This window comes from Capra hircus, chromosome 3, assembly GCF_001704415.2.
Source record: "Capra hircus breed San Clemente chromosome 3, ASM170441v1, whole genome shotgun sequence".
NCBI classification, from domain to species: domain Eukaryota; kingdom Metazoa; phylum Chordata; class Mammalia; order Artiodactyla; family Bovidae; genus Capra; species Capra hircus.
This window is the reverse complement of record NC_030810.1, coordinates 84,964,471-84,980,397: the sequence shown is the minus strand read 5'-3', so window position 1 is coordinate 84,980,397 and position 15,927 is coordinate 84,964,471. Positions and strand designations below refer to the sequence as shown.

General features: G+C 38.4%; 1 protein-coding gene across 1 annotated transcript in view; it reads left to right on the top strand.

The window, feature by feature from the left end:
* The window catches only part of VAV3 (vav guanine nucleotide exchange factor 3), a 429,462-nt gene that overhangs the window by 253,453 nt on the left and 160,082 nt on the right, over positions 1-15,927 (top strand). The window contains exons 16-17 of the mRNA XM_005678013.3: positions 15,066-15,167; positions 15,452-15,552. Of these exons, the coding sequence (XP_005678070.1) occupies positions 15,066-15,167; positions 15,452-15,552 (203 nt within the window). The remainder of the gene's footprint in view (positions 1-15,065; positions 15,168-15,451; positions 15,553-15,927) is intronic.

Genomic DNA, 15,927 nt, shown 5'->3' with positions numbered 1-15,927 from the left:
ATAAATGTTTATCTACAGACAATTTTTATGTTTGGAGTTACTAACTCAAATTTGAAAGATATTTGGTTAGCCAAAGTTGGTATCTGACGTTAGGGGAGATGATGGCTGTTAAGTGATGATACATAGATAGAATAGGTCCTGAAAGGCCCCCTGTAAAATTGCTTCTACTGAGCAGTACTTCTGCATTATGCCCTTGACTCATATCAGGGGGGGCTAAAAGGAGCAGGTATACAACTGTATTTATAATGGTGTTATTGAAGACATTGTCTATGTATCTCACACAGAGTCCCTTTTATAAAAACATATCAGAGAAATTTTTCTTACACTTTGGTGCCAGGAAAATTTATACAATTATCTTTCAAGAGATTCTGTTTTCCTCTTTGCTTTGGTTGCTAGGAAGACTAGAACTAGACTTGTAACATGTTTAACAATTAATCAATTATATTTTGGGATACATGTGTATACTAACTTTATTTTACTTTTAACATATTTAGTCTCCTTTCCATACTCCACTAAACACTGACACATTTGTTGAATGCCTGTTTATGTTAGGCACTGCATATAATGCCTGAGACACAATGATAAGCACAATCTGACATAGCCCCAGACCCACGGAGCTTAAAAGTCTTTGGCGGGGGAGGAGGCAGAGATAAGCATTAATCAAATAATCATACGAAGAAAGGTAAAAAAGGAAATTGTTACAAGTACAATGAAGGGACATTACATGACGCTATGAGACTCTATTTTGGTTTTAATTCTTCTTTTCCTGTATGTGTTATATCATTTTTTATGGTAACAGATCCATACATACAGATACACACATATGTACATGTACACTGTTTCAAGAATACATCTGTGCTTATGCTTTTTTTGTGAAAATGCTTCTCCAAAATTATTAAATGGCTATTTTTCCATTATTTGAAAGTATCACAATATATTTACCTAGTACCTTATCATTGGGCACTGCTTGTTAACAGTTATTCACTATTGTAAAAAATAATATTACTTTAATTTTCTTTTTTTTTTTAAACCAAACTTTTCTCATGGGCTCTATTTTAGACCAAAAAAAAAAAAAAAAAAGAATCCTTTGTAATTAATCAAAGATAGAAGATCTCGCTGACAGAGATTAGAGCAGGAAGAAATGTACCGTAGTTCAACTAGCTTTTCTTGTGCCCACAACTGTCACTCAGTTCACCTGTGTGGGGCAGCATCTTCCTTATTCCAGGACCTTCAAGTCATGCTGCAACACTAGCCTTCTATTCTTGGGGCTACCTTCCATATTGAACACTAATAGTCTGTGTGCTCCCATTCATGGGAGTGTTTAGAAATGATGCGTTCTGTTGGTTCTTAGCATAAATGCAGCATCAGAAAGATCACATCCCTAAGAAGGGTGAGTAGGGGAGAACAAGGCAATCAGGGTCCAGGAATGATGGTTTCTGAACAGTGTGTCTGCTGTAGCCTTCCCATGTTCTAGAACATCCATTACTCTACATTTACTATTGAGGCTGAATAGTTTATCACAGGCTTGTCAACGAATTGTTTTCTTTATGAATTCCTTGTTCATATCCTTTTGTCAAGTTTTCTATGGATCAGTTTATCATTGTATTATCACTGATTTGTAATGGCTTCTTTTGTATCAAGAATATTTTCATATATGTTGAAAGCATTTAATTCAGTTTATCTTTACTTTTTAATTGTCTTGTGATATTTTTAGCATAGTGATTAAACACACAGGCTTTGAGACAAATCTTAGAATCAGATTCTGTTCACTGACTTATTACTTGTGAATTTGAGTCAAGTTGCTTAACTTGTTTTAAAGCTTTTATGGATTGTTGTGGTTGTATTAGATTCTTTTTGTCTCTGGAAAGAGTAGATGGAATAAATTGGATAATGTATGTTCATTGTAAAGTATTTTGATAACACAGATATTCTAAAATTTAAAAAATTATTTGTAATTCCTAATACCTCTGTTTGTTTATATTTTCACATATGTATGTTAATGAGCAGTTATGTCTTAATCATGATTCTGGATATATCTGGTATCAAGTTGTTCTCCTTTAATATATTGCAGATATCTTCCTTGGTTAATATTTATGTCCACTTTATCATTTCTAATATTCCAACTATAGATATTCTATAATTTACCTATTTCATTATTTTTAATTAAATCAATGCCAATTTTAATTATTAAATATGTTCTAGGGAGCCCTTCATGATTATTTCTAATAAGCAGAATTTTATGTCAGAAGATTAATACATCTGTAAGTTTTCAGATATTTCTGTAGCTTCATGCATGATAGGTGTTATTTTTTTTTCTTTTCCTGTTTTCTCTTTTGCCAGTTTGATATGTGAAATGATATCTTACTTAAATTTGCATTTCTTTTGGTCACTAGTAGCTTAAACCTGATTCACGTATTTGATTGTTTTAATTTCTTTTAAAATAAATCTTCCTGTTACTCTCTTTGCTAATTTTTCAATTGGAATGTTCATTTTTTTTCTTATAGGTTTCAAGGGCTCGTATATATTGCAAGGATGTTAATCTTTTATCATGCAAATTACAGCTATTTACTTGCTTTTTCTTTTAATTTTTATTGTTGTTTATTCAAGGAAAAGTTTTGAGTTTTACAAATAAATAAATCCAGCCATCTTTATTTTCTACCTTTAAAGACTCTGTAAGTAGTCATCAATATTTTCCTCAAGTACTTTTTTTTTTTTTTTTTGCTTAGAACAAATTTCAGGTTTCTCTCTAAATTTTACATTGAAATATAGACTTATAGATATACTTGACACTTAATAAGCTCCACAAGGGCAGCTCACTGTCTGTGTTACTATTTCTTATTGCTGACTGTATTCACGGTCCATCACAGGCCTGTAATACACATTTATCAAATAAATAATATAACTCTTGAATTGCCTAAACTTTATTTCATTATAAAATGGATGATAGAAATGTCTTTCCTTAACATTTTTAAAAAAGCTGTAAATATATTTTCTGAAACATATTTATAATGTTAGTTTTTCTCTGTCTGAAACATTCCTCTTTTTCCTTTTCATCATCTGAACTCTCTATCACCTTTAGATGTCAGCTCAAGCATTGTTTCTGTAGGAAAGCCCTCTGTGATCATCTTTTGACAAGGTCACATTCCAAGTTGTAAGTTTTCCTAACACTGTTTTTCTCTGTGGCACTTGTTATTCCTGCCATTTCACAATTGTTTGTAGAGTTATTTAGTTATTTCTTTTCCCCAAACAGGCAGAGACTTTACTCTTTTTTACTTACCATTGTGTCCCACCACCTGGTATCAGATTCTAAGTTTTATTTATTTATTTGTTTTGAATAGACAAATAAATGAACAGCCTGCTACAAAAATTGCGTACTGAGTTTTTGCACATGCATGATCGCCTTGAAGACTTTATTGTTGATCTTTCTGTTCTGTTATCAGTCCCATACAGATTTAATAACAGCTTTAAAAAATTTTAATATCTCTTAGGGGATGATGGCTTTCCACATATCCTCTAAAATAATTCATTTTAGTTTTAAAACTTTCCCAACTAGTCTCACACATTTATTCTTCCAGTTGAATTTCATAATCATTTGTCAGGTTCAGAAAATTCTCATTGTATATTTGTGTTTGTGTGTGTGTCAGTGTGTTGTTTCGAGAGAAAGGAATTGTTTTAAATTTATAAATGAACTTGAGGAAAGTGTATTTGTAATAAAATATGCAAGCTCCCTGACCAGGGGTTGAACCTGCAACCCCTGCTCTGCAAGGGGAAGTCCTAACCACTGGACCACCAGGGAAGTCCCCGTCTTCCTTTTTGGGGAGGATTTGCATGCCTTGTAGCATCAGTGGGCGCTCAGCCCTCAGGAAACACTGGGCTCCACACACAGGCTGGGAATCCAGGAAGAGGGTGGGCCTCCTAGCCTAATGCCCTCCTTTCCTTCTGGCATCTCCCTTCCCTGAGCTCTACAGCCCCTCCCTGTCCTTAAGGTGAGGGTGGACAGAGGCAAGATGGACTGGGAGAGGGTCCATTCCTCCTCCTCCTTCCCCAGGTGTGAAATGCACTAGCGGAGTCAAGGTCTGTAACAGGACAGAGAAGCAGAGACTCTTCGGCTTGGGCTGGCACTGCCCAGTGAGCACATGGCCCTCCCAAACGCCCTGACACTGAGTGGGTCCTTAGGGTTTGGGCTTGGCCTGTCTTTCAGCCTCACCTTTCCTTCCCTGGCAGGAAAAGATGGTTGTGCAACATATATGACAGGCTCTCAGCAAATGCTTGCTGCTTGAATAAACAAAGAACTTGCTGGTTAGGGTGAAAATCTTCAGGAGATTTTCCCCTGCTACTGTGTTTTAAGGGCTTCCCTTGTGGCTGAGCTGGTAAAGAATCTGCCTGCAATCCGGAAGACCTGGGTTCAGTCCCTAGGTTGGGAAGATCCCTGGAGAAGGGAAAGGCTACCCACTCCAGTATTCTGGCCTGGAGAATTCCATGGACTGTATAGTCCAGGTGGTCGCAAAAAGTCGGACGCGACTTTCACTTCACTTCATGCAAGGTTCTTATTCAGGAATTTGGTATGTAGCTTTTATTTACTTGAATTATTTTTATTTCCCTCAGTTAATTTTTAAATTTTTTTCATCCAGAACCTGAACATTTTATGCTATGATTTTTCTTAGACATTTTTGTTCGGGAAAGATTTAACATGGCAGGCTTGAGTTTGATATCTTTTAAAGGGTTTGCTTTCAGGCTTAGATCTTGACTGGCATCTGGAAACTTCTGAAGTGTTTTTGGGTTTTGAAATGTTCCCTGTCCCTGCGGTGCTAAGTGGTAAGGTTATTTGGTTTGTCAGAGGTACTCAATTTCATTGTGCTGTTGCTGCTGCTAAGTCGCTTCAGTCATGTCTGACTCTGTGTGACCCCATAGACAGCACCCACCAGGCTCTGCCATCCATGGGATTCTCCAGGCAAGAACACTGGAGTGGGTTGCTATTTCCTTCTCCAGTGCGTGAAACTTCTTTTGAAGAAACAATCCATGTGGTTCATGATGAGCACCTACTTTCCTTCAGGGAATTTTTAGTGATTGTGGTTGACTTTGCTGGCATTCAGTTCCTGTGGGACCAGCCCCCCCAAATCCTTGAACTATGAGACTTGAGGAATTTTGCCAGGTAAAAACACTACATTCATTACTGCATTTTACTGGTGGACAACACTGGAATCTTACAGGTGAATTTCTTCAGATATCTTCTGGTATGTCTTTTTCTCTTATTAGTTTCATTAGTTTTGAGTTTATTCTCTTGGCTTTTCCTAGTAGTCTGAATAATATCACCTCCAAATGATAATTCTGTGTATTTTTTTTATAATATCTATCTTGCGTGTTTATTATTTTTGTCATATTGATCAGATCTAGATGAGTGTTGAGTAGTGCAGTTACTTCAGGAACCTTTAGTGATTGTGATAGCATCTTGCATATGTTTTCAATCGTCTTAGTGTAATGTTCTTAATGCATCCCTTAACATCTAGTTTAGCATCTGGTTCTCATAGAGTTTCATAAGAAGCTCATGATACATTTTATTAAAGCCTTTTTTTGCATCCATTGAGATGGTCCATTGCCTTTTCAGCTATTAATCAGATAAATTGTTATATATATATATGTTATATACATATTTTTTAAAAATTTAGAAAACATAGTAATTTATTGCCTTTAATAATTTAATTGCTTAAATTATTAAGTAAATTTATTTACTTAAATGTATTAAATTATAAATAAATCTCTTAATTTATTAATTAAAGTAATAGAGGTTAATAGAACAATGCATGATCCAGTATGTCATCTTGTGATGTCAAAATAAAATAATTTGGTAGAATAATACATAGAATAGTTAAGATTGTTCAGCATTTTCTTATAGGACATTTACAGTGTAATTTATGCCTGGCATTTGTTTATCAAAATGTATATTCTCTGAATTTCAGCAATATTGCCACATGTAGCTCAGTTTGTATATATTTTTACTTTTCTGTGTATTTTTGGTACAGAGAAATGCCTGCTACATTCAGACAAATATTTTTCAAAGTATTAACATACTTCCAGCTCTCTTGCTCAACTTTTAATACAGTATGATAAAATATTTTGTGTTTTACATAACTGTCACAGTGCCTGTAATGGTGATTTTTTTTTTTTTTTCATTTGGAAAGGGTACCCAGATGCTAACTGAATACTTGATTTGGAAATACTGACAAGGCATGAGAGAGAATGATGTCATAAGATGATTCTCATCTTCCTCTCTAATTACTCAGGATCATTGTAGATTATTTCATTTTGCCAATATTCACTTCCTATGTTCTAAAACTAGATTACTAAAAGGTAATAGTTTATAGTTAAAATTGAGGAAAATATTAAGTTTAAATATATAAAATTTTAAAATAATAGCTGGCTGTATCACTAATCCTATAGTAATAGCTGGCTGTATTATTAATATATTACTACTTCTGCTTCATTGACTACACCAAAGCCTTCGGCTGTGTGGATCACAACAAACTGTGGAAAATTCTTCAAGAGATGGGAATACCAGACCACCCTGCTTGTCTCCTGAGAAATCTGTATGCAGGTCAAGAAGCAACCGTTAGAACTGGACATGAAACAACAGACTGGTTTCTAATTGGGAAAGGAGTACACCAAGGCTGTATATTGTCACCCTGCTTATTTAACTTATATGCAGAGTACATCATACAAAATGCCTGGCTGGATGAAGCACAAGCTGGAATCAAGATTGCTGGGAGAAATATCAGTAACCTCAGATATGCAGATGACACCACCCTAATGGCAGAAAGTGAAGAAGAACTAAAGAGCCTCTTGATGAAAGTGAAAGAGGAGGGTGAAAAAGCTGCTTAACACTCATCATTCAAAAAATTAAGATCATGGCATCTGGTCCCATCACTTCATGGCAAATAGATGGGGAAACAATGGAAACAGTGACAGTTATTTTGGGGGGCTCCAAAATCACGGCAGATCGTGACTGCAGCCATGAGATTAAAAGACGCTTCCTCCTTGGAAGGAAAGTTATGACCAACGTAGACAGCCTATCAAAAATCAGAGACATTCCTTTGCCAACAAAGGTCTGTCTAGTCAAAGATGTGGTTTTTCCAGTAGTCATGTATGGATGTGGAAGTTGGATCATAAAGAAAGCTGAGTGCTGAAGAATTGATGCTTTTGAACTGTGGTGTTGGAGAAGACTCTTGAGAGTCCCTTGGACTGCAAGGAGATCCAACCAATCAATCCAAAGGAAATCAGCCCTGAATATTCTTTGGAAGTACTGAAGTTGAAGCCGCAGTACTTTGGCCCTCGATGGGAAGAACTGACTCATTGGAAAAGACCCTGATGCTGGGAAAAATTGAAGGCGGGAGGAGAAGGGGACGACAGAGGATGAAATGGTTGGATGGCATCACTGACTCAATGGACATGAGTTTGAGCAAGCTCTGGGAGTTGGTGATGGACAGGAAGCCTGGCGTGATGTAGTCCATGGAGTCACGAAGTATCGGATATTACTGAGTGACTGAACTGAACTGATATTACTAATTCCACTGTCATACTTTTCTACTGAAATATATTTGTATCTGTGAATTGAATTGCAGTTGTTATAAAAAGATTAAATGTTGTTTTCTCACAAAGGAGAGGTTGTAGGTGAATAAACGTAAATTATAGCATTTAAGTGAAATTCAGTTAAGCATTATGTTTTTCTTCAGCTTTATTTTATATGGGAGATAAAATTTTTTGGCATAGTAAAAATTCTTTATATCCACTGTACTCTGTCCAAATTTCCATCTGACAATGCAGCAAAGGCAGCCTTCTGAAAAGTAAAGTAAATGCTGTAGGAAAAGTATATTTTTCTGATTTCCATCAACCATAAACGCCTGGCAGTTCATTCTCCTAGTCGAATGTTTGGTAACTGTAAAGGTGAGACAAGTTAAAAAGGAGAAGTCAAGCCCCCTGCTTTCAAGCATCACATAGGCCAGCAGAAAGATGGACCTGCAGACAAGCAATTTTTATGCTATGTGGTGATTTATTTTAGGGGTTGCACAAAATTAGTGAAAGCCTCGGTGGTTCATATTAAGTCGGCTTAGGGGTGTCAAGGAAAATATTGTGGAGGCTGACCAACTTGAACTTTAGTATTGTTTCTATCCCCTCCTTTGGTGATTGGCCCCAGTAATCCTGTCTACCACCTCAGTTATGCAGATGATACCACTTTAATGTCAGAAAATGAAAAGGAACTAAAGAGCCTTCTGACAAGGGTGAAAGAAGAGAGTGAAAAAGCTGGTTTGAAACTCACCATTTTAAAAACTAAAACCATGACATCCATTCCCATCACTTCATGGGAAATAGATGGGGAGATAGTGGAAACAATGACAGACTTTATTTTTTTTTGGCTCCAAAATCACTGCAGATGGTGACTTCAGCCATGAAATTAAAAGACGCTTGTTCCTTGGAAGGAAAGCCATGGCAGTCCTAGATAGTGTATTAAAAAGCAGAGACATCAGCTGGGGACAAAGCTATGGTTTTTCCAGTAGTCATGTACAGATGTGAGAGTTGGACCTAAAAAAGACTGAGCACTGAAGAACCAATGCTTTTGAATTCTGGTGCTGGAGAAGGCTCTTGAGAATCTCTTGGACTGCAAGTCCGTGTCTCTTGGACTTAGAAACCCATCAATTCTAGAGGAAATTAACCCTGAATATTTACTGGAAGGACTGATGCTGAAGCTGAAGTTCCAATACTTTGGCCACCTAATGCAAAGAGCGAACTCATTGGCAAAGACCCTGATGCTTGGAAAGATTGAAGGCAAAAGGAGAAGGGGGCGGCAGAGGATGAGATGCTTGGATAGCATCACTGACTCAATGGGCATAAATGTGAGCAAACTCTGGGAGATAGTGAGGACAGAGGAGCCTGATGTGCTGCAATCCATGGAGTCACACAGAGTTGGACACAATTTAACGACTGAACAACAAGAGCAGCTGTCCTATCTAATGTTACTTTCTAGTGTCTCTGTATTAGATTTCTTCATAGAAATAAAACAAATGGCGTATGTGTGTGTGTATGTATTGTATGTATGTGTGTGTGCATGTATTATATGTCTTAAGGAATTGGCTCATGCATGTGGGGAGGCTGGCAAGCCCCAAGATTTCTAGGGTGAGTCAGCAAGCTGGAGACTCAGGAGAGCCAAAGATGTATTGCCCAGTATGACTTCAAAAGCCCCCAGCAGAGCTGATGGCATGGGTCTTTCCTATGACCTGAAGACTTGAGACCCAGACAAAGCCATTGTTCAAGTTTGAGTCTGAAGGCAAAAGTGTCTATGTCCCAGTTCAAAGGTAGTCAGGCAGAAATAATTCTCAGTTGCGGGAGGGTCAGCGTTTCTATTTTATTTGGGCCTTTAACTGATTGGATGAGGCCCACTTTCACTAGGGAGGGCAATTGCTTTACACAGTCTCAGACTTAAGTGTTAATTTTGTCCAAAAATATCTTCACCCAGGATGATGTTTGACCAAAAATGTGGGCAACCCATGGACCAGTCAGCTTGAGACATAATATTAACTATTGCAATGTCACAAATGGTGTATCTGCCCATTGTTCTATGAACACTTGATATTCGTTTTTGAGTTTTCAACCTTGTTTTCTCCCCCCAGATTATGCCATTTTCTCCCTTTCCTTTATCCATGAAACACCACTGACTTTCTCTTATTGTTTAGCCACTAACTGATTTCCCCTTTTTGTTTCTTTGATCCTTAATTATAAGTTTCGTTATTTCATGGATATGAGTTTTTGCTTCTTTAACTCAGTGGACATCTTTCTGAAGGTATGACAACTACCTGTTTTCTTTTTTAAGTTCTTTTACCTTTAAGTAGCAGAATACTTATTATAGAGGTAAAAATATTTGTTAATTTATTCAGTGCTGCTGCTGCTGCTGCTGCTGCTGCTGCTGCTGAGTCGCTTCAGTCGTGTCCGACTCTGTGTGACTCCATAGACGGCAGCCCACCAGGCTCCCCCGCCCCTGGGATTCTCCAGGCAAGAACACTGGAGTGGGTTGCCATTTCCTTCTCCAAATTATGCTATAAGCTTAATATATATAGATAGGAAACATTGAGCTAAGTCTTGGTAATATAGACATAAATAGCATTGAACAGGTTTCTGATTGTTGGAAGCAGATAATTAGTGGTTTATCTAATAGTCCTTCTAGTATTGTACTAGAAGACCAAAAAAGTACTTTGAGAATCCATGTGATACTGATAATCACTATCTTAATCATGTGGACCCAAAGAAAATATTCAAAGGAGTCTCACTTTTCAAAATCTGGTCCTAAGTGAGTAACCAGGTAAATTAGCAGTTATAAGTTAGGGGAAGCATTTAGAGTGAATGGATTATAAATCCAGGATTATAGACATGAAGAATATGACTGAGAAATGGGATAAGATCTGCATGTTTATAGTGTATGGCTTGTGAGCGTTTGGGAAAGAAGGGGCAGGTGAGCGGTAGCTAAAGCTAGAGCTTAAAAACTCTTCATGCCATTGCTAGAAGATTTATCTTTATCCCCATAGGCATTAGGAATCAGCAGACATATTCAAAGGAGGGAGTGATGTATCATATTTTCATTCTTAAAAGTATTCTGGAAATAGTAGGAAAGATGGCCTTAAATAGAGAAAGTAGGAGATGGAATAATTAAGAAGGTCATTGTCACAATTTAGTTGGGAGATACTGAGGATTTGAATTAGGAAGTGACAAGAGAGAATGGAACCGGCATTTTAGAGGAGGTATTTTAACAGTTGAATCAGTAGAAGTTGGTCATGGTGTCAGGGAAGAAGGAATTGGAGCAGAGGAGAGGTTAACAAAAAATGAAAACATAGAGAATGTCAGGGAAAGGGAAAAATTCATCATGCCTCTTTGAGTTTCTCTCCTAGAAGGAGTGAATGGTAATATATTAAAATCAGAATTTGATTAGAATCAGATGTGTTATATCAGGATTTCCTACGTAGCAGCTCCATTGCTGTTATCTATTAAAGATCAGCCCTCCAAACAAGGCTTGTATTTTTTTAAAACAAGAATCAGGTATGGTAGGAAAGGTGTGGGGTTGAGTTTTGTGTGTGCTGCGTTTGAGATGCCTGAGGAGTGGTTGAAATGCAGATCTGCAGGATGGAGGGGATTGCTCAGGCTAGGTGAGGTGTATGGTCCTCAGCTTGGCTCCCACATGGAGCCAGAGGACGAGATGACATCAGAGATCATGAAAGGTTATAGGAGCCCCAAGAGCATCAGTATGCCTTGCTCTATAAATATTTGATTGACTGATTAAACAAGGGAAGCCTACTTGTGTTTAATAATGGGCCCTAAGCAAAAGAAATGGGCTCTATGAGATTCCACCGAAGTTCTCATAAGTAAACTGTAGTATATCAAAGCAGGTTACTTAAATGGAATCCTTTTTCTATAGCTGTATGACCAGGCGAGAGGGCTGACCTGTAACAGGTCAGTTCTCATCTGCAGTCAGTGCAACCCCATACTTGGGCTTGCTCTGTCCACTTCTGCTGCGCTGCAAGGAGTTCTCTACATAGTAGTCATAGAGACTTTGAGGGGTCAACTAAATATGATGTCTGGAGAAGGAAATGGCAGCCCACTCCAGTATTCTTGCCTGAAGAATCCCCATGGACAGAGAAGCCTGGCGGGCTGCAGTTCATAAGGTCACAAAGAGTCAGACACGGCTGAAGCGACTGGTGACAATGTGACGTCAGTCCCTGTTGAAGGCATCAGCTCTTTCCTTGGCCCTGCCAGCCACTCTTGCTCACTCCCACATCCTCCCTTTTCACCCACTGGTGTCCGGCTCAAGGACTCTTCTTTCTGTTCCTGCTTCACGGCCTGTCTACATGTAGGTGCTTTTAAGTCTGAAGTGAATGAATCACTCTATTTATAGGTTTATTGTGAGAAGTAAATGTGAAAAAAATACAGGAAGAGTCAATTAATGTGCCTGGTACATTGAGGTGTGTAATAAATTCTACTTTTGAGCATTTCTGTCCTTGTATTATCAAATCTATAAACCTGATGTTTCTTTATCCTCTTCTGCTTCAGCCTCCTTTCCAGCTTTCCCATTCAGCCAAGTTACTGTCTTTGGTTTCTGCATCCCCATGTGTATTGACATCTCTCTTATCTTTAGTTGGTGTTTGATATGACTTCATCTAATTCCCTGGACTTTTTGCATACATATCCTTTACTGAGTAACCCTATTTCTTAATGTACTTAAATCATTACATATGGATTCCTGGTCCCAAGTACACTGAACATATAGCAACCTTCCTGCAGTGAAATTCCTAGGAGAATGGGGACCCTCTAGAGATTCAGTCCCAAGGCTACCAAGGGACTCTTCACCACTCATAAAAGCATTATCCTGATTACATCATCATTATGTGGAATTAGAATCAGCAATTTATAAATTAGAGCCAAGACTTACTGAACACCAACTCTGGGCTAGGCAATGTCCTAAGCACTTTACGTAAGTTATCTTCCTTTCTGAGTTTGATTTTATTAGTATTCCTGTTTTGTACTTATTAACTTGCCCAAGGTCACCCCATTAGTGATTTGCATGTTAGGATGTAAGCCCAGGTGGTCTGATTTCAGATTCCTGCTCTCAACCATGCTTTTATATTCTATAGTGCCTCAGTAGCAGGGTCATAGAGTTAACTTTTATTCTTTAGTGCTTGATTTAAACATTTTAAAATAATATGCAGTTAAGTTAAAAACGAGCCCCAAATTTCCAATCATTCCTTTCTACTGTTCTACCCTACATCTTCAAGTCTCACTTAACTTATGGCAACTACTGTCCACAATATTTTCTATTTTTTTCTTTATGTAAGATTTTTCTTTTTAACCTTTCAGTGTAATCTTGCTCTCAGCTTTTGTCTTCTGAAAAGTCAGCTTATTCCTAGTTAGTTGGTGAAAATGTTAAATACAAATGGTAAACACACACACACACACAACACACACATGTGTCTTGGGCTGATCCTAAGAGAAAGATGTTCTGGGTAGACTTCTAAAATCAATTAAATTCTTACCTATTTTGTATCTATTTACTTGAGTTGCTGCCTGAAGGAGACCTACTTTTATTCTGAAACTCCAGGCTGATGAATTCTTCAAGCTTGCCAGGACGAAGTTTCTCTCCGTTGGACAGATCTATCACTGTACCACCCTGATGCTCAGAGAGAGATGAACAATGGCTGAGGAAATGGGTTTCCATGCTCATATCAATGCCTGGCTGTATGGACTCAAGAATCAAATGTTTTTTCACAATGTGAAAAGAATTTTGTTTCTAGATCATTATCTTTTCTTCAACTCTTCCCTTCCTGAAGAAACACTCTGTAATTTTTAATCAGCAACACAAAAATGCCTCCATGGAAATGGCCGTCCTTTTCAGCACCAGTGGAACATTTTCCTAAAAAGTGAGGTCGCCAGGAGCACAGAGCAGAGAAATCCCAGATGGCACTAATATTTGATTTCATTTTTAGCACGGTTATATTCAGCAGATGGATTGCAAGGCTGACCTTGCTGACACTTCTGCATCACTGCCTGCCACTCCAATTGCCTTTGTGAATGTTTTTCCGTAAGGCTTCTCCTGGTACCTCAGAGATTGATGCCTGGTTGCCCGCCTGCGTTATGCTTCATTATGCCAAGGCTGTGTGTGCTTGAGAGTCGCTGTGTTCTATAAAAGGGGAAATCCTGGCTCATCTCACACTTTTCCTACAGTCTCGCAGATCACTTGTAACATCTCAGAGAGCCTCATCTTAGCTTTCTAGGTGTCCCTCTCATCTGTATTCATTTTTAATTTATCCTTTCATAATTTTTCTGCTTCCTTTGGTAACATGGACAAATTAAGAATAATATAAAACGTCCTCTGGAAATGACTAAACTTAACAGTTTGCATATATTTATTAACACAGAAATCTAATGATATGAAGGTGAATACTGTTGACTTCCTCCTTGCACCACAACTTTGGTGGCCAAGAGCACAGGCCTGGGTTGGAGTTCCCAGCTCTGCCTTTTCCTTTAATGTAAGCTTTTGTTGGGGCTTCCCTGGGGTGCTAGTGGTAAAGAACCTGCGTGCCAGTGCAGGAGACATAAAAGACATGAGTTCAGTCCTTGGGTTGGAAAGATTCCCTGGAGGAGGGCACGGCAACTCACTCCGGTATTCTTGCCTGGAGAATCCTATGGACAGAGGAGCTTGGCAGGCTGCCATCCATGGAGTCGCAGAGTCAAACACGACTGAAACGACTTAGGATACACGCACGCAAGCCTCTGTTTCCCTGTTTGTAAACTAGTGAATTGATTAGTGCCTCACAGTGAGGATTTTTGTGAAGGTGAAGTGAGGTGTAGTGAGCACATTGTGTTATCACAGTATCGGCGCAGAGTAAATGCACAGTGAATGCCATTTTGCAGTATGCTTAGTATTTTTTTTTGCAGGTGCGTATAATATAAAGAAAATATAAATGATAAAGTAATTTTGTTTACCTTTTATTTAGATTGCCAGAAAACTGGGTTGTTTTTAAGGAAGACATTTTTAATGATCAGACTGATGCTTTGTTTGAACTCTTTTGGGAAATTTGTATTCACTTTTATAGATCATTACATAATCCACATACCTATTTCGACAGGAACCCTGTGGGAATGCAGCACCCCTTTCTCCTCCCTCTCGCCCCCCTGCACCTAGTTTCTATTTTGGTGATGTGGCTAGAGAAAAAAGAAGTCATCGCACAGCGTGAATATCCCTCCGGCTCTGTGTTTTTCCTGGCAGGTTGACCTGTGTGGCCAGTCCGTAGAGTTCCCTGGGAACATGCAATTCTGAGCCGGATTCGGTTGCTTCAGTCTTTATATGTTGCTGGTTCTCACACGGTCAAATTTTGGCGCATATTTTAATGCAAAGCATTTGGCTTAGAAAACATGGTGTATTTAAAAGCCTATTCGCCTGAATCACGTCTCTACCTAGCGTAAAATTGATGAACTTAGACTGATGCTGTGTCGTGAAGCTTTCTTGAGGATGTTACCTTTTTCCTTTTGTCTAGATCCAACATAAGGCCAGACTATGCAGACTCCAACTTCCATGAGTTCAAGATGCATACCTTCAACCGGGTTACATCCTGCCGAGTCTGCCAGATGCTCCTGAGGTCAGTTGGCATGGTCTTGGCTTTCAGTTTAAAGGAACTGGTGTAACTACCAAATGTTTCGGCTGCCCTAAGGTCCCAGTCAGAATGTTTTCTAATGGGTATATTGCCTTACCAGTTTGGATCCATCGGATCTTTCCTTGGCCTTGTGCCTGGACCGTTCCTTCAGAACCCAGGAACGTTCTCTCCATTGGCTTGAAGGGGACTCTGCCTAGTGCTGTGTTCTCTTGTTCTGCTTACAGAATTTTGCACCTTTTAACCTATCACTCTCTGATTTTCCCTTGCAGGGGGACATTTTTTCAAGGTTATTTATGTGTTAAGTGTGGTGCCAGAGCACACAAAGAATGTTTGGGAAGAGTAGACAATTGCAGCAGAGTTAATTCCACTGGTAAGTCATGTTTATTGCTGTGATTCGGCTTTTAATGAGAACATAAAACTTGCTCAACATAATTAAGGCCTAATTTACTCTAAATATGTGTTTATTATAACATATCGGCTTTTGAAACTATTGTTTATGAGCACAATTAGAAAATGGTTTGAAATTCTTGTGACTTTTATACCTAGCTGAGAGACGGAGGGCTTCAAGAGGGACTTGGGAGGTTCCCTATCACCCGTTTCATTCACCCCCTTCCCCTAAATCTCATCAACACTATACAAATATAGCTGCAGCACACAAATAGAGTCGGAAAACAAAACAGGAAAAAATGGTTCTTTTTCTGTCTTTGGTTTTTGAATTTCTCCTCTTTTCTCTTAAATATTCATC